General features: G+C 30.2%; 3 protein-coding genes and 1 non-coding gene across 4 annotated transcripts in view; 1 reads left to right on the top strand and 3 right to left on the bottom strand.

Annotated features, from left to right (window-relative positions):
* Positions 1 to 5,914: 5,914 nt before the first annotated feature.
* On the bottom strand, positions 5,915 to 6,964 carry LOC129911504 (ATP synthase subunit delta, mitochondrial). The gene is made up of 4 exons (XM_055989322.1): positions 6,808 to 6,964; positions 6,434 to 6,639; positions 6,160 to 6,371; positions 5,915 to 6,093 (listed from the first exon to the last, which is right to left on the bottom strand). Exons 2-4 carry the CDS (start codon positions 6,630 to 6,632, stop codon positions 6,031 to 6,033), a joined length of 474 nt encoding a protein of 157 aa, XP_055845297.1. The 5' UTR covers positions 6,633 to 6,639; positions 6,808 to 6,964; the 3' UTR covers positions 5,915 to 6,030.
* Positions 6,965 to 9,122: 2,158 nt separating this feature from the next.
* On the top strand, positions 9,123 to 14,441 carry LOC129911493 (uncharacterized). Its single transcript, XM_055989307.1, has 5 exons — positions 9,123 to 9,469; positions 9,556 to 9,588; positions 9,680 to 10,717; positions 13,669 to 13,963; positions 14,038 to 14,441. The coding sequence occupies exons 1-5, from the start codon at positions 9,359 to 9,361 to the stop codon at positions 14,214 to 14,216; spliced, it is 1,656 nt and encodes a 551-aa protein (XP_055845282.1). The 5' UTR covers positions 9,123 to 9,358; the 3' UTR covers positions 14,217 to 14,441.
* The window catches only part of LOC129911492 (uncharacterized), a 99,765-nt gene continuing 89,252 nt past the window's right edge, over positions 14,431 to 24,943 (bottom strand). Inside the window, exons 6-8 of the mRNA XM_055989306.1 lie at positions 23,608 to 23,749; positions 14,832 to 15,005; positions 14,431 to 14,762 (exon numbers count right to left, since the gene is read on the bottom strand). Coding sequence (XP_055845281.1) covers positions 14,539 to 14,762; positions 14,832 to 15,005; positions 23,608 to 23,749 — 540 coding nt within the window. The 3' untranslated portion in view covers positions 14,431 to 14,538. The remainder of the gene's footprint in view (positions 14,763 to 14,831; positions 15,006 to 23,607; positions 23,750 to 24,943) is intronic.
* Positions 22,785 to 22,858, bottom strand: Trnan-guu (transfer RNA asparagine (anticodon GUU)). Its single transcript has one exon. It is a non-coding gene; the product is annotated as a tRNA-Asn (tRNA).

The raw sequence follows: 24,943 nt of genomic DNA, 5'->3' as shown, positions 1-24,943 counted from the left end.
TACTTATTTAAAGTTTAAAGACGTAAAAGCTTGAATAAATTTTTACATTAAAAATAACTTTTTAATTTTACTTTAAAGAAATTATACAATCATGTAAGAAATTATTAACCTTTTAAGAATAGTCTTGTTCATTAAGAACACCAGTCAGAATATTATGTACATAAATCTTGCCCCATTAATTTTATGTAGGTACTTAGGCAAAATTTATTCACTCTCCATTATATTTAAAATCGCCATTAAACCAGCTAGTTTTTATCCAAAACGAGTTTTAAGATTTCGAGTTTAAGACGAAATCCATGATTTCAAACGGATGCGGCGATTTGACCACTTTTTGGCTTAAAACTAGTTAAAAAACAAGTCAATAATAATAAGAACTTGAATCTAAAAATTAAGAAAAATTTTCAAAAAATCTTTTTTTTTTTTTTTTTAAATCAATTTTTTTTAAAACTTTTTTTAAGTGTCAATTAAATTCACTTTTAAATAGGAAAGAAATTTTGTGGACTGCTATTAAGGGTCCACTGCAAACTTTCATTCGGCCGACAGTTTAGTCGGTCTTTTAGAAAATGTATAAAATGCGAGCACTACAATGTTTATCGTTCGATCAAAGAGTCTGAATAATTGAAAAAAAGTTAGTTTTGCTGCACAAATGCCTTAAAACCAAAATATTTTCTACAGACCCGACTTTTAAGCCGTGCTCGAAATAGGAATCCAATGCCCAACCCGACTTAACTTACGGCCGATAGAAAGCATATAGTGTGCGGAGGTTCTAAAGGTACCTGTCATGTTACCGTTTTCTTGATACAAGTTTCAGCGAAAATTTTTCACAGAAGGCCGGGTTTCATTAGTATTAAAATTTTGCAAAAATATACCTAAATATTTTTCGATTTTTTTAAAACTTTAAATTTTTTTGAAAAATCATGTTTTTTAGAAATTTTTGTTCTTTACACCGAAAAAAAAAACCAATAGGTATCAATTTAACATTTTTTAAATATCAAATTAACATTTTTTAAATATCAGCCAAAAATGCTCCATAAAATGTGTTTTATGATATTTAAAATGTTAAAACAACATTTTTATTATCAGGATGATATTTTAATGTCACATTTTGGAAATTTTTTTTGATATTTTATTATCATTTTTTCATATCAATTTCTCATTCCAAATTATTGAAAAATACTAAATAAAAAATTCTTAATGTGTACTAATTTAAAGGCGCTTTTTTTTCGAAGTAAAATGTATGATTTACTGAGAAAATTTGATCGGCACTAAAATTTTACTTCACATAGTTTGGGAGAAAATAACAAAACAATTATATCACCTATAATAGAAAAAATAATATCACCATTATTTTGTAAAGAAAAAAGAAAGAAAATTCTTAAAATAATAAAAATAATAAAAATGAAAAGGAAAGAAACAGGTTTCATTATAATAAACTAAAACGTAAAATCTAGTCAACATTGATATTTTAGTTGTCAAAGTGAAATTTTCACTATCCCACCTGAAATTAAAAAATGTCAAAATGATATGATAAAATATCAAAATTGATATTTTAATTGTTGGACGACTTTTGTCACTGAAAAATGTTAATTTGATAGCTGTTATTATCAATTTTTTTTTCGGTGTATGTGTTGATTAATTTTGATTGAAAATTTGCACTAAACAAAAAACTATTTTTTAAGCTATTGCATAGATTTTAACGCAGGCCTGGCATGGGGAGCTAACCAAGAAAAATTGTGACGAAAAATTATTACACTTATAGCGTTTTCGTTTGGGAATTCTTAGAAGCGTCCGGGACTGTCCGATCCGGAATGCCAAACGATCAGAGTTAGATACTTTTTTTTATTCTGAAGTTTGGGTTTCTATGTATTTGTGAAACATCAAATGCGAACGTCTGATGAAAGTTTTGTTTTGTTTATTTTTTTTTTATTATCATTAAGTTATCTATTTTTGTTTTCTTTCTTCACATTATTTTAATATAGTTTAAAGTTTGTGCATAGTTAAAAATCTTGAAATTGAGAAATGAATAACAAAGAATGACATTTTATTACTTTGACGTCTTAAGTGTTAACATGTGTGCGTGATTCTGGTTTTGATTCTGCCTCAAAATTCGGAATCGATTTTCTCTTCTTTTCAGAATTAGAACTGTCATTGAGTGCCAAACGATCAGTTTTAGAATCGTTCGGGAGAATTCCGGACAGTCCCGGACGACCAAACGAAAACGCTATTATGATGGTATGTGTATATGCATATGAATATGATACGATTGTACGAAGTTTGCATGGATGTGTGAATGGTTGTGGTTCAGACAGGGAGGGTTATATAAATTGTGTTATACTACGTTTCCACCTACCCTAAATCCGAGATTTAGCTAAGTAGATTTAGCACAAATCTTGAGTTTTATTCTAAATCTCGGATTGAAAGTAGGTGAAAGTCTTAGATTTAGGGTAGCTGAACCCAAATCTGAGACTTAGCGAAGTAGATTTAAAATAAATCTCGAGATTTATTCTAAATCTACTTAGCTAAGTCTCGGATTTAGCGTAGGTGGAAACATAGTATTAGAAAACAAAGTGAGGAGTAAGGAAGAAGACCGTAAATGCTGTGTCTGCAGAATAAATCAGGAGCAAGAAAAAAGGTTCTGTATTTTCTTTTCTTTTGTTTTATCTTTTTTCTTTCATGGATCGATAAGGGTTTATCTTAAAAGCTTAAAATCAAATTCTCACTACCTGACCATTCTTTTTAGCGGAGTTAAACCATTGTTATGCTAGATTCAAATTTATAAGATCAAGGCCATTAGAAAAGTATATTTTTCTAGAGAAACATATTTTTCGCCAATATTACTGTCATTTACGGAGAAATCGATTTTTAAAATCGTTTTTTATTTTTTATTATTATTTTTTTTTCTACATAGCTTTAAGAACAAGATTTCAGTCATATAGTTGGTATTAATCTTCGAGGCTGAATTTTTTGTATAAAAAGTGCTAATTTCTGAGGGAAAAAAGTATTTTTACAAACGTTCTTTTTCAATGTTGGTAAGGTAAGGTAATGCATTTTAAGTGTTTCGAGCACGTATAAAACTTACAGACTTGTTTAGGCTCCAATTTGTAAAAAAGTGGGAAAAACGGCGAAACTTAACATTGAAATTAGTGCATCTTCTGTTGCAAGTCATATATCCGACTATTGTAGATACAAAACATAAAAAAGTAAATTTTGACCAGGTTATGTTAAAATCCAACAATTTTTGTAAAAGATAAAACAAAAAAAACCAACAAATCGTTTTTTTTTCATTTTTTCAATATTTTTGAGGTTATATAAAAAATTGGTTTGAGTAAAAGTTGTAAAAATTGCATTAAACTTTTTTCGATAGGAGGTCTAATTTTGACAGAAATCGTAAAAAAACACGATTTTTGGCATCCACCCCACTTTTTCGCCAACCCACCCACTTTCCCCCAATTCGTTTGTGGGCAATTAGTCCAGTGCATTTATGATGTTCATATATGGGGGACCCAGCAGTTTGTACCACCCCCAATTTTTGTTTGCTCATTCGATAGAGCATTGGCTGAATATCACTCGCGAAATTCACCTTTCGGCCTCCATCTTGGATTTCAGTTTTTGTAGGCAGTTAAATTTCGCGTCTTTTATGTTAAGAACACTTTTTCGATATTCTGAATATTAAAAAAGTTACAAGCAAGGAAAGTAAAAAAAAACGAAAACAATGACAATTTTAAAGTTTTGAGCACTTTGTATCAAAATTCTGTGGCAATAAGGAAAAACAACATAAGTCATTTTTTACAACTTTTCAGGAGAGCGTTTTGAAAGTTTGGCTTTCCATAAGAAGTCAATGCTAATGTCATTTTTCTTTTACCTGTAATTCATAAGCCGCTTTAGATAAAAATACGAAAAAAATATGGTAGATAGAATCGCTTATTGTGCATCAGATTTTGTGAAAATCTCAATTTCGACATAAGTTGACTTATGTTGTTATTCCTTGTTGCCACAGAATTATGAAAAAAACGTTCCGAGAAAAGATGATTCACCTTAAAATTTTCTACAACTCTGCCATACAACTTTTTTTGTATCGCCATAATTAATTAAATTATTAATAGTTTTTTTTTTTGTTCAAAAATACCCCTTTTTTCCGAAATGAATATTCGATATTCGATCGAGATATTCAACAAAACCTAAAATTCAAGATGGCAGCCGAAAGGTGAATTTCGCGAGTGCGAAAAATCAGGGTAATGATATTCAGCCAATGCTCTATCGAATGAGCAAACAAAATTTGGGGGTTGGTACAAACTGCTGGGTCAAATTATAAATGCACTGGACCAAATTTATTTTTCCCCTTCCTTATACCATTTATTCTAAATTTTTCCACCACCGATTTGCTGCTAATAATTTTTTCAACTTTTGCCCTCTGAAAACCGGATTGGCACTATTGCACATTAATATTTTCCTAATATAACCGAAATATTAGCGAAAACTTGTTTTTTAGAACTTGAATTTGACTTGACTTAAAAACATTGAAGCTTCACCAAAACGATAGAAATAATTAGGAGAAACATACAGAGATATTCGACAGTCGTCGTCATACCGATTTTACTTACTTCTGTTCATTAATCAATTACCCGGCCATCTTTGGTCGCAGAGTTAATTTTTTTTTTTAAACGCAGTAAATATAAAGGGCTACAAAAATTAAAACTAAATTATAATATAAATACAGGAAAGCTAGTAAAAAACAGGCATTTTATAGAACGAAATATAGGAAGGCTGATTTTTTCAAATCTGTAAGAAGGATATTAGAAGAATTTAAGTTCTAGTTTTCGGAATACCACCCCCTGGCGAAATCCGCCATTTCGGAAAACGCGAATTGATCTATATATCCTAAACTATTGGTTTGGCCCAGCTTTATGATCAAAGTTGCAGGCAATACAAATATCTTTTTCTGAGGTTTTGTTATATTATTTTATTGCCTTTTTGAATTTGTCTCAGCCCCTTGTCCCTATGCTAGTTACATATTTTTACCTTAAAATAAAACTTGTAGAGCATCAAATTTCCAATAGTTTGGTATACTTTTGAAGATAATGCCATGGCATAAACATTTGGTGGTAGCGCATTTAAGATATTGTTGTTGTTCAAAGAATATAATGTAATTGCAAGTATGGAAACATACGAAAATTGAAACCAATTATTTTTGTTGGTTATGCGAGTATATGTATATCGTTCACGGCTAAACCAATAATAATTGTTTACAACATTTTTCGAACTGTATTCTTACATTTTTGTATGTATTCAGATTAAAAAAAGATGTTTTTAAATTTTACATTCTCTCTATCTGATATTTTAAGTTTAAACTTAGTACGCTGCTTAAGCGCAACGAAAAATCATCTTAGTCTTCAAAGTCCAAAAATGACCTTGACTGTTAAATGTGATTGACAAATAATTAATGATTTGTCAAGCTTCACATTGTGCAATGAAAAGCATACAAATTCGTTTACGATTTCATTGCTCTGGTTTTTGTATAAAAATGATTAACTAATGCAATGTAGGTACTCTTCAAGATCATGGAATCCACCGGAACGTATTGTGCAATTGTGAACCTTCCTCAAAACTTATTTTTAAGAAACAAAATGTTCTATGAAATGAAAGCAAGTTATTTCTTCTGGCAAATCAGAAAGAATCTTTAAAGTATCATTTACGTTCCCATGCTAAAAGGGAAATTATTCTCAAAGTCCCATCATCAATTCAACTTTACCACTATCAAAACGATTTGCTTTGAAGATGGACCCCTGCAGCAGTGGGACCTTGACCTTAGCCAATTATAAACTACTGCAAGACATAGCCATACCGAAATTATTTTTTTGCCAATAGTTTCAGTTGCAAATTGTGTACATAAATTACTTGAAAAAAAAAATTATAGTTTCATTTTAATTCGGACTGCATTTTAAGCACAGTTTATTTCTTTTTCAATTTTTAATGTTATTATTATTATTTCTGAATAGAACACCCAGTGAAAATTATTTATAAAGATTTAATTTATTCGGCAGATTTGACGAGTGCTTCGGCGCATTCAAGAGCAATAGCAGCTTCAGCTTTTTCCTAAAAAAATATATAAAATCATTCGTTATCACACTTATATAGCAACTATGTAATTATTGTCTTTACCAAATCTGAACTGGCAGAGCTTAGTTGTTGTTGGTATTTTGACAATAATTGCCGGCATTCGCTAGCATCAAGATCTTCCAATTTGTGTGCTTCTTCGGCCAAAACTTGAACTGAAGAATCTTCATTCACAGTAATGGAGCCGCTGGAGACAAAGAATTTGGATGTCTTGCCATCGTTTTCAACGACTTGGACAACACCTGGCTTCAAGACGGCTAAAATTTAAATACAAATAAATTCAATTAATTAAGAACAAAATAACTGTCATAAAACTTACCCAAAGTTGGCACATGCTTAGCGAGAATACCAAAACTGCCGGAGAATGATGGAACATCGATTTGACGAACCTCAACACTGTCGTAGTAAGTTTTGTTGGCAGCGGCGAATGTGAGTTTCATTTCATCGGCATAGCCGCGGGACTGGACCATGCGGGCACCACGGGTGGCTAGGAATCGGGCATTCTTAACGAAAGACATGATTTTCCTGCAACCAAATTAATCAAAAATGTAGACAAAAAAAAAAACTTAATTATGTAACTTTTTAGGTTATGCAAAAGGAAATTAATTGTTAATTGTACAAAGGAAACGACACTTTATTTCAATTATGATATAATTATAGTTGTAGGAATAGATACTTATTGAAGGAACATACTTTTTATTGAATTTATTAAACCAACTGGATAAATTCTATTGAAATTGTAAGAAATATGGAAAAACCTGTGCTCCTTTTGCCGTTTTCCAGAAATGCAAGTGTCAAATCGAGTTGAAAATTTTCGATGACAGATGTCAAATGTGTAGTGATGCCAACATGATTAAAAAATTGAGTTTTAAATTGAAAGTGGATTTACATGGTGAGTGCTTTATCATTTTGGCAGGTGATAAAAAAAATATGTAAAAAGGTGTATTGAGACTTTGGAGTCAGTTATACAAAAACCATGGTTCATGAGTTGTAACCTGTGGATTAAATCTTCAATTTAATTATGACGGATTTGTTAAGAGTGTCAATTTTAGGGCCATTTGTACAAATGTGGTTCAGCATTGGTTAAGGAATTTAGCTAGGCAGATATCGTTGGATTTGACGTGATTCAACTTTGTTAAATCAAAGATTTAGCTATTTTAATATAAACATCACTGACCTTGAACGAATGCTAAACCTTAACTTTACCACCGAACTCAGAAAATAAAACGGCTGAACCATTCATTAAAAGTTTTTCATGGAAAAGTGACTTAGGGCGATTTGTATAAATCTTTAATCTTTTGCAGGGGCGTACACACCATTAGGGAAGCCGAAGGCGTGTCCGGGGGACCCTCGACAAATGGCAGGCCCCCCTGGAAATTTAAGTAGTGAAGTATAGTTTGTTATTATAAATAAAATAACGAAAGCAAACATATTATTTACTCTCTCACCTCCCTAATTACACTTACAACAGACAACACAAGAAATACAAATTAAGGTGGACTTTTTGTGTTCTGCTTTGATGGCTGACCACTCAAACGCCTGGGCAAACCCAGGCTGATTATTGATTTTTGTTTTGTATTTCTAACAAAAACCATTAAATTTTCTTGGGGTTTAGTATTTCATTTTCTCAGGAGGCCAATAAAATTATGGGGACTTTTCACGAGTCAATTTTTGCGGTGCGGCGAAGCTTTTCGACACTCGTGTGAACGTAACATTCCCCATAGAAATATTCTAGTCGATCGACATATCGTGCGGCTAAAATCGACTCGTGAAAAGTCGGCATTACGGGGCCTCAGAAACTACTTTTGGGGAACCCCAAAAATAAATAAAGTGTTTAAAAATAACAGACATATTTTGCAGGAAAAAAATTTTTTTTTTAATTATTACAAAGAAAAAGTGTCCGTATAGTATACTTTTAAGCCTAAAGTAGGCAGATCGGGAAAAAACAAATCTTAACTCTGCAATTTGAATCCCTACAAAACATTTTTTTATCCTGCACAAAATTTTGAAGTTGAAGAAATCAAGTAAATTCTATTAATTTACAAATGTATTTTCTTCTTTCAAATTAAATTGTTTTTTTTTTTTTTTATTATTTGATTCAGAGTTTTATTTATTTCGTCTTCACTTTCAAGGTATTTTATTAAAGAGTAACTCTTATAATTTTATTTGATTTTTTTCAATTTTGTTTTATTTTTTTTCCTTGTCCACTCCAAATAATTTAATTTTGCGTGTGAACAGCGTACTGCTTGGAAAAATATTCAAGACAAAATTTGCCCTGAGAAATTAAATTTTTCCCGATCTGCGTACTAATACTCAGAGAGCACATTTTTGTACAAAAAAAAAAGTTTAATACTTTTGTAACAGATATATGCAAATGGCAGCACTCTTCCATAATTCAAATGAAATGTGATTTATCTCTTCTTCAAATTATACTCAACAAATAAAGTGATTAATTTTATGACACCATTTTCAACAGATAGTCCCCTCAAATAACAAAAATAAATTATGTTATTCTATCTACCTGTAAATAAAAAATAAAATTGAATTCTACCTGATTTTATATTTGAAATGGCACGAAATAACTTCCCCTATTTGCTAATTATTTATATAAATGTTTTTCACCACATTTTGAGGTGAATTCTTCTCTATACTCATGCTGCTGAAACATTAGTTTCCGAAAGCATGATAAACATGTTGATAAGACTACTTCTACTAGAAACCACAACAGAAAGTGTTGGCGCTATAATCAAAATAAACAAACAAAAACAAATAAATAATTTTCTTATTTATGTTAAAAATATAATTTATTATTTATTTTTGTTATTCATCATTATTTATGACAAAAACACTTTCCAAAATTAAATCTATCAATTTAGAGTTAAAAATTCAAATCCAACCACCACAAACGGTCAATTTATTCTTCAGTTACCAAATACCCACCTCGATTTGCAACAAATAATGTCAAAAACAAAAAAAAAATTCAACTTCACCACACACCTTACAAAAGTACAAAAAAAAAAGTAGAAAAGGTTTTCTTTCCGTGACCAAGTAGAATCACAGAAAACAAAAATTTGTTTGTGATTGCATTTTCCATTTTCAATTTAATACAAAACTAACCATCATTCTAATCGATATTGAAATTTATTTTCAAGTTTTAATATAAAAATCTTTTGTCTATCAAAAGAGACAAAGTACAGTGTGTGCATAGATTCATTCTTCTTCTCGTCACAACATATCAAAAATAATGGCGACACGTTTTATTCGAGAACTGGAAAACTTTAAATTTCCAAAAGAAATCAAAAATGATATAATCTATTGTCAAAGAGCTATTAAATCCTATATAACAGTTCATCAGGTTAGAATTTTAATTAAATTTTAAATCAAAGATTATGTTGATTTAATGTATTTTTTTTTTTTTGATTATTCAATTTATGCTTACAGATGATCGTTGAACAATACTCGAATAGTAGACAAGTAAGTTTTTTATTTGAATTGAAAAAAAAAAAAAAACAACATAAGATTACCTTAACACCCTCACTTTCCCCACTTTTTTCATTCCCCTCAGTATGCTGAAGCAAAAAAAGCATGTTTAGATGAACTCGAAGATGAAATCTATGAAATCAATTGTGAGCAACAATATTTGCTTTTGCGAATTCGTCGCTCTATTGAAGATTTCTTTAAGAATATGACTTCACAAAAAATCGAAGTCGATAAAGTTCTAATAAATGATTATGTGTCACGTCAGTTGATACTTTTAATCCAAGATAAAAATTATATATGCGCTCCCAATTTGGTTCGAGTGAGATTTACTGAGAGTCAATTGATGGATGTTTATTTTGATCCTAAAAACGTTGGTGATGTCTTGAACAAATCGCCAACAACTTCGGTTGATTTGACAATGTCACCGACAGCGAAGGTTTCGATTAGTCCTCCTCAAAAGTCTTTGACTGAAATAATTCCGATAACTCAACCAGAACAATTAGTTCCAAATACTTCATCTAATTCCAATAAACAGCAAATATCTTTGTTGAAACCGATATCTCTTCTGAAACCGATATCACAAAGAGTTGTTAAACATACACCAACACCATCACCAGCTCCTCCGATTCTCATCGATGAAAAAGAGAGTGAACAAGCTGTAGTTGCTCCTGAACCATCTGTTCCCTCAAAAGTTAAACTGAGTCGAATGAATTTGAGACAGGCACTAACAAAAGCTGCCGCTGCTATTAATGTACCACAAGTTACTCCTGTTATTCCAACTCCAGTTGAAATACCAGTTGCAATTGCAGCACCACCACCAGCAACTAAAATCATTAAAAATGTCCAAGAAGTTGTCACAAAGAAGACACAGCCGAAAATCTATAAATCTGATCCATCTTCTTCGGAAGAATCAGTTGATGCTGTTCGAGTGCCATCGCCATTGCAAGAAGATATAAAAACTCAACCAGATGACTATGATCAGGAATCATTTTTGAGGATTTTTAATCTATTTACACAAAATCAATTGCAACAAATGCAACAGAGAAGATCGAAGAGGAAACGCCGTAATGTTCATAATAATGAAAGGGCTGATTTTCATTATGGACGGATTGATGATCATATGGTAAGTTATATTTATAATACCTAACTTTATATATTTTATTTTGAGGTTCTGTGGTCTATTTTTAATTATAATACATTATCTGCACCAAGCTGCATCAATTAGGTGCGTGCCATTGGGCTTCACGGTTTTTTTTTAAACCCTAAAAAGTACTTTACAAATTTCAATAGGGTGGACCATTTTGATTTTTGTAGTCGATGATTTAATTCAAGCAGTTTCATGAAAAACAAAAACTGTCCCGTTTCAATGTCGAATTTTGTTTTTTTTTTTTTATGTTGCATCTAATGTTTTCCAAAATGTAGTACTACCTAAAAGTTTCTTTCATAGATTAAAAACAAAAATATATCATTCCAAGCTTCTTTAGGAATTTTTTGTGTAGAAATTAATTTTCTAGTCACATCTCTCTGCAGTGTGCTCAAAAAAATTTAATCCAGATTATATACAGTTTCTTGCCATATTTTTTAGGCCAAAGCGAAAATACATCTTTTTTGTTTGCTTTTCTCAGTTTAAATTTTATATTATTAAAGTAGGTCCAATATTATGATCTTATATACTTGTACTTATGATCAACTAGGGCAAGCCAAAAAATGATCAGTCTGACAAATATCGACAGTGTGATTTTCACTTAAAAATTGTTTTATTTTTCTACATAATTTTCTTCGACGTAGACAAAATTAGTCCAGCGTTTATCCAACTGTAGACTTTCGGAAGTGAGAGAGAGCCTGATAGGCTTTCAAAATATTTTCATTTCTGGCCCTTTCAACTTCTTCATTGAATCCGAAGCGAATCTTTTCGCATCCCAAAAATCTCTGACCTTAACCTTTCCGGCAGAGCCTATTGACTTCGCTATTTTTAAAACGGAGCCATAGGCATTCATGCTTCGACTGTATGGTTTTGGCGTGTAGTGGTGGACCCAAGACTGTTACATGGTTACAAATCGCCGCACAAAATCAAACCAGATCCTTCTTTAAACGGTCCAAAAATTACTCTAAAAATCTTTTGCGAGTTTGTTTTTTATCAGCATCAAGAAAATGCAGCACTGCAGCTTTTTCTTAGCTAAAACTTGTCGTATGAGCTTATGAGATTTATAAATTTTTGCTGATTAGATTGCTATAATATGTAAGTATTTCAAGCCAAGAAGTTTTCACCTTGCCGTTGTTTTTATATGTAAAGTTGAAATATGAAAGTACAAAGTAAAATAAGTTTTGAAAGAAATGGACATACAATATGCACGTTTCCCTTGTGTGGGCGATCTAATATGGGATATGCTTGATAGTTGGAATAACGTACTCTGGATTGTTCTGCACGTTTGGTCTTGTATTAAAAAAAAAAAAAAACTGCTCCAAATCCATGAATCACATTCTGTAGACAATGAAACTGCTGGAGTAGCCGAAATCATTTCACCTTAGAATATTTTAATAAGAAAATATTCAGTTTCAGCGTAATACAATACAACACTTTAGTAAATTGAAATTAATTAAAAATAGAAAAAATTTACAAATTATCGAATCACTTGCAGAAAATAATCTTGTCGATTCGTTCGAACAAATTGTTTTTTTTTTTTTTCAATTTATTGCCAGTTTTAGGCAAAACAAACTTCGCATTCAAGTTACTTTTTTAGAAGGTTTTTTTTTTTCTTTTTTGTATCGGCCCTTTAAATAGGTTTCTTTAGAATTTCTAATACAGACGGACACAACGCTTTGCTTTCGAAATTTAGAGATTTTTCAAAACCAATTTGATGTTATAAAGAAATGAAATCTTTCTATTCACGTGAATCGAATAGCAGAATGGGACTGTATGTCTTTTTTCATACTTGCAGTGATGCTGCTGTACTCAATATATATTCAAGGTTTTGAATGAAGAACATCCATTTGTGTGTTACCACCAAGTTCAAAGGCTTGAGTTATAGCTATTTCACAGCGACCAACCCGATCATCCGACTCCTTTAGTGGTCTTATATCGCTATTTTATTTTACGTATGTTTTTCCAGTTTATAAATTTGTGGAAATGGTTTAAAAAAGATGTGTAGATAATATGCTAATGACAAGTTTTTTGCTCTTAAACTTGCAAGTTAAGGATGCGTAAAACAATCGAACTCGAGATAACATTGCGATGATGAAGAGTACAATCAAAGTGGATTCCGCAATTCTATCTGTCTCTATCTCGATCTACAGGCCAAACCACTGAAGTTATTTACTTTAAACTTTGCAGTTAAGGGTTTTCGGTCATTCCACTTTATGAATCTAGCAACGCAGCTTTGCAGACTTTGCGTTAAATTTAGCTTTCTATATGAGTAACTTACCTCTTCACTCCTCATCAGTCTTACTCAATAACTCTTTCCAAATGAGACATCTCGTTAACATGGGCAATCATCGAACACGCCCTTAAGTAACTCCTCTAGTCAGTGTGGAAAAATGAAACTCTTCCCTTATTATTTTCAAATGGTACATCCAAATGGTTAGCAAAATAAAAAAAATACTTGTATTTTTTAAATTCGCTTCTTCTTCTTACGAACAACGAGATTAGTTCATTGTAAACAAACTATTCTGGGTTATTAAGACCAAAATATGTTTAAAGTTGTAGAGAGTTTAATGAGCCAAAAAAATTATTTTTTGTTTTTAATAGGTTTTCATAATTACAATAGCTGTGTTTTATTATTCCTGTAATCATTGTTTTTATTTTCTTTACAACAAAAGCAGGATCCAGCTTTGTGATTGTAACGCTAACAAATAGAATGATCTAAGCTGGATAACGCCATCACGGGCATAATAAAACACAGCTAATGATGCTGACTTGCATACATTTTGAAAGAAGATATATAGTTTTTTTTAAACCCGGATAGCTTTTTTTTTAAATATTACTGAAATTTTACTTTTTTAAGTTTTGAAAACTAGTTTATTATTCTTTATGCATGACTTATAGTTTATTATAATTTGACTATACATTTTTTACAGCTTACAGCAGCCCCCGTTAACAAGAAACGCAAAAAAGAATTTTTGCTGTCGCCATGTGTTAATCGTGCATTGAAGAAAAAACGTTCTACCGATGGCGATCGCTCGACATCTTCGTCACCAGATGAAAAGGCATCGTGCAATGAATGTATGAAACGGTCAGGTGATATGAGTAAATGCAAGGAATGCTCCTGGAACTATCACGAAAATTGTCACAAAGACTTAAATATTAAAACAATCGATGAACAGTGCCCATCGTGCGCTAGACTACACTTCAACTCCAAACTTCAAGAAGAAGGTATGTTTTTTTTAAGAGGCTGAGATTGCTTACTTTTGTATTTATTTATAATTAATATTTTTTTTATATTCCAGGTAAAAACGAAGTGCATACAGTTGATCTCCAGGGACAATATCGTGAATTGGAAAACAAGCTGGCATTAGAACAATTTCGCCGCAAAAAACTTCAACAAGAAAGTAAAATGTACAAAATCGGGATGAAAAATTTGTTTAATATTGTGGAAACAATCAAAAGCGATGAAAACGATAGTTGAATCGTTCTAGCTATTGAATTTAAATTACTATTATACCCACTCGAAGAGATTGGTTGTGTCTCCTCATTTATCTCATCATTGCCATCGTTCTTTATTAGAAATACAAAGTTAATTTTTTCATAAATCCTTTATTTGTATTATAAAAAATTATGTTTTCAATTTTGGCAGTTTTTTTTTTCTTTAAAATTTTTCTTTTGGATTTTTTTTTTTTGTTCTTTATGCAAGTCGAAAATTTATCATATTTATGCATTTATTAAAAATTAAGTTACTTACATATATAATGTAAAATATAAAAAAAAAATAAAAAATATATATAAAAATATTAAGAGGAGAATAATGTTTTTATTAGATAGCAGCCAAATAATGTTGTTATAAACACTAGTCCAAGCGTTTTGGTAGATGAGATTCTGTTCGATGAATTGCAAAGATCTCCTTGGCAGAAGCACATATAGACTTTTTTGTAATTGTAAACTGTATAAGCACAACGATCTTCACTATCGTCAGGACCACGTTGAACACACATTCTTTGATGTGCCTTATCGTAATCTAAAAATAAAACATTTATTTTTAGTAGAGAAGAAAAGAAAATGTATTAAATATATTTTTGTTAGTTACCATCAACCGCATAGGCTCCTCCGCCTTCGATCACTTTTCCGCACCATCCTGACGCACAAGGTATCACTGATATACCTGGTTCGTTTTCTGCATCTGTGGCATTGAAACTGTATGGATCCTTGCAGCTACCTAAATCTCCTCTTGATCTGCATTGAAAACAACGTCTAAGAAGACCTGTATGTGAAAAAAGAAAATACAAGTAGGTAGATATTATGTATGTTTGTGTTTTTACTGGCTCCAAAACAGTCGAGAAGTGACGACCAAGGTCAAATCCCATTGTTTGAGTCTTGGCGTACACTACCTATAAAATGATTTAAAATGCAATACTGACAAATTCCGAAAGACAAAACAAAACGAATGGCAAAGAACTGGAGAATGACCGGGCTAAACGGACTTGAAATTATGATTCAGCGATTCAATTTTGTTTTTTAAAGAATTCGACATTAATCACAACCGGCATTTGGATGATTGATAAACTCTAATAATCATTTTTATCAAAAAACAAAACCGACTTCTAATAGTTCATATGGCCAAAACTGAATGAAAGTTATGAGGTAACAAATACAAAAAAACATAAAAAGGCGATTTTAATACCTCCTCCTTTTTGGAAGTCGGTAAAAAGTGGGTTTCGTCATGCCGCCCGTTAGTGGGCTTGTGCGTCCACTTTATTTTTTTTTCAAATTTTATACAGATATGTATGTATGTAGGTAATTCTTAAGAAATTCTGAAAGTTATTTTGTTTTATATAATCTCCCATAGAACGAATATCTCAAATATATGATTTTTGAAGTATAGATTACAATTCTCGAAATAACAAGTTATTTTTGGATTTTTTTTTAAGTACGGGTGGAACACTTGTACAATAAATTTATTTTCTCCCTTTCAAATTCTACACGTAATTGTACAAAATTTACGTAGACTAAAAAAAATATGTTAATTTGATTACGATTTTTGAAAATACTATCTCGGATGAGACCAAAAACAAATTGATTTTGAAGTACTTGTAAGCAAAGTAGAAACTGGATAACTGTGCTAAATGATATCAGAGAACCTATGGAAATAAAAATCGAAGAAAGCAGTCTCGGCGGTGTCTCTGAAACCTCAAGTTTGTAAGGCAATTTCTTGTGCCTCTAACGTTCTCTAACAAATAAAAATATTTTTTGAGTTAATTTTGGTAAAATTTTCGGGATTAAGGGCTCTGTTATAGCTCTAGTAAAATCCATCAGTAAAAATTTTGTTTAGCTATTTTGAATACTTTAAACTTTTATTTTGAGCAAAATATTGATGAAGTACATAAGTTGAAAGCTTATTTTAACTAATATTTTCAAAAAGAAGCAATGCATTTGGCGTTAAATTTTATTCACAAACCCATTTTATAAATTTTACTGTTCAGTAAAATCAAATTTCATCAGTAAAATTTATAAAATGAATTTGTGACTAGAATATGACTAAAAAATGACACCAAATGCATTGCTTTTTTTCCAAAATTTAGTAAAAATGTGTATTTAATTTATTTCATCAATATTTTGCATAAATTAGAATCTTAAAGTATATTCAAAATAGCAAAACAAAATTATTACTGATGGATTTTACTGACAGCTATAACTTAAACGAATTTTATTTATTTATTTAAGCTTAGTACAAGCTATGACTTAAAACTAATTAAAAACTAACTTAAACTACCTTAGACTAATTTAACATTTTTTTTTTTTTTTTTTTTTTTTTTTGTTGTTTTGTGTTGTTTTTATTGTATTAAGACCGGGCCCTAAGGCCCACCTTAATGTTGTTTTATGGGAAACAACAAAAACAATAACTGAGCCCTAATAGAGTTAACTCACCATTAAAACATTTCGATTAAAAAAAAATATTTTTTAAACAGAATTATATAGGTATGTACTCCAAACTCCATACACAGCAAACTAAATAGTATGATATTTTACTTTAAGCTTTGTTTCATCACAGTAGGTACACCAAATTTTGTTTTTTACTTTTGGCCTAAATGTTATACCAGAGTCATACGTAGTATGTTTCTGTACTTTCCCAAAATGTGAGTGCGTAACTTTAATACTATGGTTACTCAGTGCTTATAAGTTATAATTTTTTGAGTCACTATCAATCACATCCGCCCAGAACGATAATGCAATAAACGAAAACGATCTAAATTCAATTTAAAGACCAGTTTCATTCAAAGTATTTATACCGCTATGTGGAACCTAACGACCCTGAAAAGCAACACAACAAGAAATATAATTTATTTTTTGGCAAACATGATTTCCTTTTCTTTCTGCCCAAATTAACCTTCTTTATTTGGTACTAATTACATTGAAATGGAGAAAAATAAATATTCACTTGTTAAATCGTTGTTTAAAAATTTTTATATTACAATTGTAGAATTGCAAAATATAAAGAAACTAGGAAATCCACATAGAAATGCATTCAAAACGAAAGAGTTCAATCGACAAGAAATATGATACGAACTTGATTTTGCTATTATACATGAAGTATGTGTAGATACTCTCACTTCTTCTTGATTCTCACTTTTACTTACCATTTGATATATCCACGAATGTTAAAAACACAAATATCACAGATAGTAGAATAACCAATTTGTGTTTGAAAAACATTTTTTGATCTAAATTAATAATAATTTGAAATTAAAGTTATTATTGCACTAAGTTATTGAACTCTTTTGTTTAACACTCAGCATATTTGACCATTTGGCCAACGTCAAAAAAATCACACAAGAAACAGATAAAAGAGACACGAATGCGCTGTCATTTTTTTGTTTGGCTGTGTGTGTGTTTTAGTGGTTTATTTAAATTATGTTTTGTTTAAGGTGTAGTACCTACTAGACAAGTTGTAAACATTAAATTCCGTCATATTTAGGTATCCATAATAGCTGCGTTCCTTTGGAAATATTTATCTACTGCTTAGTACTTAAAACTACTTTGAACTACTTTTGCTATACATACTGAAAAAGTAGTTCAAAGCAACTTTAAGTACTAAGCAGTAGATAAATATTTCCAAAGAAACGCAGCTAATATACATGAACACATTTGGATTGGGCATTTTATAAAGGTTTTTAACATTATACACAAGTTTATTGATGATGTGTTATATATACAATCAAGGAATAGGAAATATTTTTAAACCAAGTGTTACTTAAAAATGGATTACAGTTGAATAAATTTGTACTTTATTGAAAATTTAAGAAATAAGTTTAAACTGCGAGACTCTATGTATAAAATAAGGTTTACAGTTTAGAAGCAAAAAGAAGCAATTTTTTATTGAAAAATAAGTTGAATGCCTCTGCTAAAGAAATCATACTAAAGATGTTTTTTTGGTACGTTTAAAACGTAAAAATAAAAAAAACGAATTGAAAAAAATTCTTCAAATGGCCGTATTTAAGTCAAAAACGCTCTTATAAAATATATTCTAGTTACTAAATTGAAGAATAAAATTTTATAATAGTACCTACGTAATATTCATTGAAAAATACTTAAATACTGATGGAAACGACTATAAACAATTATTTTTTTTAGTTTATTAGTTCTTGTTTTTTTGTTCCATTGACTTGAATAAAAAAAAAAATTTTAACTTGCTCACTCATCTTCAATTTGTTGTTTTATTGGCCCTGATTCGACCACTTTTTTTTTAAATAACAATCCTTGAATGAATTGATCAATAAATAAATCGCTCAGAAAATTAAAGGAAGGTTTTGAAAACTTGAATACATTTTGTGCTTTGATCAGCCATCGATTCTTTGAAAAAAAATTCTTCAGTTTTTGTAATACGAATTTGAAAAACCAAGAGAAAAAAAGAATTTGATCAATTATAAAATATAAATATAGAGAAAATACTCATGTGTGCCTTTACAGTGCAAGTTATTCCAATTTTGAGCCAAAAAAGAAATAGAAAGCAAAGTTTCAAAAAATTCACTAGTCCGTTTCCAAAGCTTGAATTAAAAAAAAACACGCTACATCGTGTAGGTTGGGATGGGACAAGAAAAAAATCGTACCGGAGAGAAAAGGTCTATAATTCCCCTCCGTTTAGCCGGGAGGGACAATTAAAAAAATGACTTAATTTTGGAAAAAAAAAGTTAAAAATCAACGATTACAAAAAACCTAAAAACCTGGTCTTTTATTTAATTTTTAAATAAAGTTGTTATATAAAACAGTTTTTGCAAAATTAATTTTCAAAATCAAAATTTTGAAAAACAAAATGAAAAAAAATTCGAACTAGTTTTTGTCCAAATTGTATGTAATTATGTACTAATTTAGTTTTCAAAACTCTTATCTGCTCTTATTTGCTTGTAAACAAAAAACAGAAATTCGTATGAAAAATTTCTTGTCGTTTTCAAGAAATGTATACAAAACCAAAACTACTTTTTTCTAAGAAACCTCTCATTTTTTTGTTTTTACGTGGCTGGACTTGTTCGTATTATTTTTTTTAAATTCGAATTGATCAATTTTCTTAATTGATAACGCCTGAAAACTATTCCGTAGTTTTTTTTTACGCCCACCATGAAAAAAAAAAACAAATAAGAGCAATGAATTTAAAAAAAACTAAATTAGTACTTACATAGTTACATAAAATTTTGAAAAAAAAATTAGTTCGAATTTTGTCATATTTTATTTTTAAAAATTTTTATTTTGAGAATTAATTTTTCAGTAAAAGAAGATAGTAAAAAAGTATAGCAAGTTATTGTAGGTTTAACCGTTGATTAATAATAATTTTTTTCCATTGCCCCTCCCGGCTTAACGTGGGGGAATAACCCCCCCTCCCATACGATTTTTTTCTCATCTCGACCCAACCTACATGCTACATGATTGTTGGCATACTTATTCCTCCTGAATTACCCTATATAACCTTATAAAGTTTACTTATCACCTCTAGTTCAACTGTGAAAAGAGTTACATCTTCCTAAGACAGATTTATAATAATAGTAATTTTAATAGCGGTGCATTTCTGTAAAAATAAAGACTAATTGCCTTCAAACGGGAGTTTGAGTCTTTTAAGACAATTCAACAAGTCTCTCTAATTGACATTAACTTAAAATTCTCCATACTTACTTTAGTGTAGAAGTAGTTAAAAGTTTAACGTTTCCTCTATTGATTTCAACTATCAATTTATTGGCTTTTAATATCTTCATCAAATTAAGCCAGTAATGTTTCATGAAATAAAATAATTTGTTTTCAAAATAATTTTAAGAAAACATAAATGGGTATTTAATTTTTCATTTTATTTAAAGTAACACAGATAGAAATATATTTAATAATTTAAAATTATGTTTATCAATACATGCAATGTATTTATTATAGAATTGTAATAATTAATAATAATAGTTGTATAATATATGTAATAAAATGAGTATTGCTTAAACTTAATTGTAAGGACCCCAATTTATAGAGCTAAGAACATTCTACTTTATTAACGGTTGGCATTTTTGCTCAATTGAAATTCAACAATTTAAAAATTTAAATTCTAATCAAAGTGACAAATTTTAGCTTTTAACAATAACCAATCGATAAATAAAGGATGCTTATAAAATATTTAGTTGATTGTCTTGGCAACTTTATATTTTTCCATATAATTTTAATAAAGGAAAATGTTCTATTTAATACCATCACCGAATGTATTATGTGTAATTTTATTTTTTCTTTATATTTTTAATTATTGTTTGGAATTTTGGATTGCATTTAGCACCTTAGAAGTTAAATTAATTTACACCTCTTAAAACGAGTTTAAAGAGATTTTTAAATCCTTCTCTCTTTTGGATTTGTGTTAAAGAATTTTTATTCTTATTTAGAATTAAATTTCATCAACAAAAATCCAATGAAACCCTTGCACTTGGAAAAAGATTTAAGTAAATCAGTCTTGAAATATATTTATTTTCTTTTATGTTATAGGCTTAAATAATAAATATTATAAGATCTATGAAATACATAAGTTATCTTAAGCTAATGTAGCTTTTTGGTTTGATGAGCAACTAATTTATAAAATACATAAAATTAATAAACTCGTCCGTAAGGCAATGTTGTTGGATGATAGGGAATAAATAATTTACTTCCAAACCTCGCCGATTGAGCTGATTCGCTACTGTTAAATATAAAAATATAAATATTTTTTAATTACATACGTTTTTTTACTAGTACTCGTTTATTTACCTTGAAGAAAACATACTAGTCGAGGAGTCCCTATTCGATCTAACTGAAGGATCTCGCCTTCTTGATCGAATAAGACAGCAAATAGCTACTACGATAGCTATAAGAAATATCATTCCCAAAACACAGAAAGATATCGCCAGTTTAGATATTGACAAACATAAAGTTCCTTCTGATTGTAAACTCCGAACACGTGGGGGATATTCTTCAACTGAAATTTAAAAAAGTTTTAAAATTAGCTTTTTTAAGCTTGTGCACCTAGGTAAAAATTCATCGGAAAACAATTCTTCGGATAACAATAATTTGTGGTAGAGGACTAGGATAGGCATGTAAACATCGTACAAAAACATCGATGGTTCGGTGTATCGGAGTTTAAAAAAAAAAAAAAACAAAAAACAAAAAAAAAACATGTAGATTTTTAAGGGGCCTTTTCGGCTGCGTTTGTGGGCAAGAGGGACGATGAGGTTGAACATTTCAATCTTTCTGCAAATCTAGAAAGTTTCGTTAAAAGCTTGAGTACCTTTTTTGCAATTTCGTGGTGAAAAAAAAATTGGAGAGTTTTGCTTCACGACGTGAAGTAGTTCACGTGCAAAATGTACGTGCGGGAATCTCTTTCACTCGTGAATCTACTCTCCTCATATATTTTTCGAAAAAAAATTATATGAAAATTGAATACAAACAAAAATTGTATGAATTCACTTCACGACTTGCTTCACAAGTATGTACTAGGCTTTAAGGTGAGAGTTCAAATTGTTTTTTCACGAAAGCTGAAAAAGATAAATTAGCAAAAAGTTAATATAACAGCCTAAAAACTTAGTCCTACATAATTTTCGCAGTATTTTTTTTTTTCTATCAGGTAAGAAAATAAAAAGTTCCGCCAACTTGCGCTATTTTGTTCTATGATTTGTTTTCTGCATGGGTTAGTGGTTAAAATATACTTAACCCATTTTCGCTTAATGGCTCCGAAAACTTAGCATCCTATGTTAAATTTTGACATTTATTAAAAAGTCAAAAAAGGTGATCTGGTGTAATTAATAAGTCAGCTATAAATTTGTTTTAATTATTTTGTTTGCGTCCTAACTGCGGTTCACTGTGGCGTATGTGTAACTTTTTTATATTGAAAATTCTCATTGGTTAATAAAAATTGTAAAAACTGTTAAATATTGTAAGTAAATTTTGTAAGTATTAAATTAATGATAATTTGAATACATATTTTAACAATTGATGTTTATGTTGAATCGGTTGAAAGTACGAAATAAAGATTTTTATTTGCATATAGAAGGAAGTGACCAAAATGCCCGATTCAACATAAACATAAATTTTTGTATTTATTAGTTACACTTTTTAATCTTTTTCATTTAAAAATACCTTCAAAGTAGGGCCATTAATAGCGATAACAAACATGTTAGTCTGTCGGCTAAAATAATAAAAAGATGATGTGTCTTTAGTACTGTACTAGTATGGAGAACAAAAGTTTTAATTGCGTTTTACTCGGAATGAGTTGGAATGGACTTGTGCTGTTTTTCCCCTGGACTATTGAAATATGTTTAAAATAATTTTACTTAATTACTTTAAAGTAATGCGTAAACCACATTCATCGACAGTATTTTTCGTATCAATTTATATCAAAGTTGAAAAAACCTCCATAATCTAAATTTAAAATAAAACGAACAAATTTATATATGTATCTTGAAAATTTAACTACACAATTCTTAGAATTTGCAATAAATGGTCGTCGATATGCCAATATATATTTTCAAGTTCACATTTAATAATAAAAAAAAAAATCCGCCCCCGGGTGGGCTCGAACCACCAACCTTTCGGTTAACAGCCGAACGCGCTAGCCAATTGCGCCACGGAGGCAGTTGAAAATCGCATGTTTAAATATGTAATTGTACTCAAGGTTTTATATTGCATACAAAATTGAAATACTTAGGGGTGGAATTTACTGTCGTCACTATGTCGTTGTCTAGGTATGAAAATTATTCACCCCTATATCCTATTACGGTTGGCGTTTGTCATAAAACTACTACTTTTTCTAGGATCGCCAATTTGTGTTAAATTTAAAATTTAACTTCGCAGTTTCCTTCGCTCTCCGCCCTTCTTCCTCATGACACGAAAATTGCTATACTTATAGCTCTCAATTTTAGATTCCACAACCCATACCGTAAAAGGAGTAATTGTCTAATACCTACATAGGTAAACGTGCAGTCTAGATAAGAATTTTTTGAAGAATTGATCTAGTATTTAACTTCAGCACAAAAAAAAGATCACCTAAAATTAAGCGGATATTTGCATGTTTTTTTTGCCAAGATGACTTCCGTCCAGAAGTGCATTTAACTTTAAAAGAAAATCTTCTTATTTTTTGATAATAAGAAGATTATAAGTGGAATTCCGCCCAAGTGGCCAAAACTCTATTTTCAATCGTATGTAATTTTACATTTACACACAAGTTAGAACTTGCCAAAAATGTTGCTGTAATTTTGTTTGATAACAACATATGGAAAATTTAGACAATAGTTGGTAGGTACTGCCAAAAGTTTAAAATGGTAGGTACATAAGTTTGGGTAATTCTTTCTGTTATAGATAAAACCAAATTATTTTATACTTACCACTCATATTATGTCGTCGATCAAATCTCAGTCTATCTACTTCAATTTGTGGTGCTGTAACTGCCAATGAATTAAAGACTTCTATTCGAGCTAAATTTTTATCCGATGCAAGTATTAATTTGCCACCTTTTCGACAATCAACCTGTGAAATAAAATCAAGGAAATGCAATGGTTAACTTAAACAATTTCAATTGTTATTTGTAGAATGAGTAATTGAAAGCGAAAGTTCGCTAATTTGTACGCTTCGTTTAGTTTTGATTGCAAATGCAAAGCTCAAATTACAAAATTCCATATAGGTACTATACTCATATGATCTCGCAAATGTGTGTAATGTATTATGCCACTTGCGTGTAGCAAATTATAGATAGGTTTGTGCATGTGCATTGAAGAATTTACGCTTGTTATTTTTTTAAGCAAAATCATTCAAAATTATGAAGCTAGTTAGACTAATAGAAAAGCGTTCAACTACTTATGAATTAATTACAAAATAAAAATTGCAAACTCTAATTTAGTATCTATATGGAAATACAACTGTAAAGTATAACTTAAGTCCAAGGGCGGATCCAGGATCTGGGGGGCACAAGGGACGGATTATCAAAAAAATCATCAATAACAGTTAGAAATAGAGTAGGTATCACACGACTTAGCGACGCACAGTGCGGTATTTTGGTGAAACCCACTTTAGGCCAGTCATTATATACATTTGGAAATGCAAAATGACCGAGAAAGCTAAATTTTGGATATGTTGTAGAGGATGCTTAAAAAAGCTTAACTTGAAGTTTTCGACCAAGATTTCCTATGAGCTTTTTCCGCCATTTTGAAAAAAAGGATAAAATTGGTTTTTTGACAATAACTCGGCTATCTGACGAGATGCGAAAATTTTACAAGAAGCTTTTTTGTAGCTTTTAACGAGTTCTACAATTCATGCATACACATTTTTTGTGTATCATGAACCGTTTTCGAGATATCGATTAAAAAAGTAAAAAAATCAGGACATGCCATTTGTTTTTTGACATAATCTATTTTTGGGTGATGAATATCGAAAAAATTATTAACATAAAATTTGTAGACCACATTCAGACCTACAATTTCGTATTTTTATATTTTTTTTTTGACAAAAATTACGACTTCCAGCCGGCCGCAAAGTCGTTTAGTCCGCTCCCACCGCCAAGCAAGCCGCCCGTTCGGTTGTAAAAAAAACAATCATTCATGTTTTTTTTAATGTTTATATCATTATATCAGTAACACATACATACAAATGTATGTATTTATTTAATAAATAATGAGAAGAAGATGGTAATGGTTTTTTTGTTACCCCAATTTTATTAACCCAAAT

This window comes from Episyrphus balteatus, chromosome 2 (assembly GCF_945859705.1).
Source record: "Episyrphus balteatus chromosome 2, idEpiBalt1.1, whole genome shotgun sequence".
Classification (NCBI taxonomy): domain Eukaryota; kingdom Metazoa; phylum Arthropoda; class Insecta; order Diptera; family Syrphidae; genus Episyrphus; species Episyrphus balteatus.
This window is presented reverse-complemented; position numbering and strand designations above follow the sequence as displayed.

Bases quoted from the DNA above. Each gene is read 5' to 3' on its own strand.
- LOC129911504 (XM_055989322.1), bottom strand. From the start codon at position 6,632: ATGTCTTTCGTTAAGAATGCCCGATTCCTAGCCACCCGTGGTGCCCGC. The intron at 6,372-6,433 runs GTAAGTTTTATG...TTTAAATTTTAG, and splicing joins TAAGCATGTGCCAACTTTGG to CCGTCTTGAAGCCAGGTGTT. The intron at 6,094-6,159 runs GTAAAGACAATA...ATATTTTTTTAG, and splicing joins GCTCTGCCAGTTCAGATTTG to GAAAAAGCTGAAGCTGCTAT.
- LOC129911493 (XM_055989307.1), top strand. From the start codon at position 9,359: ATGGCGACACGTTTTATTCGAGAACTGGAAAACTTTAAATTTCCAAAA. The intron at 9,589-9,679 runs GTAAGTTTTTTA...CATTCCCCTCAG, and splicing joins AATACTCGAATAGTAGACAA to TATGCTGAAGCAAAAAAAGC. The intron at 13,964-14,037 runs GTATGTTTTTTT...TTTATATTCCAG, and splicing joins CTCCAAACTTCAAGAAGAAG to GTAAAAACGAAGTGCATACA.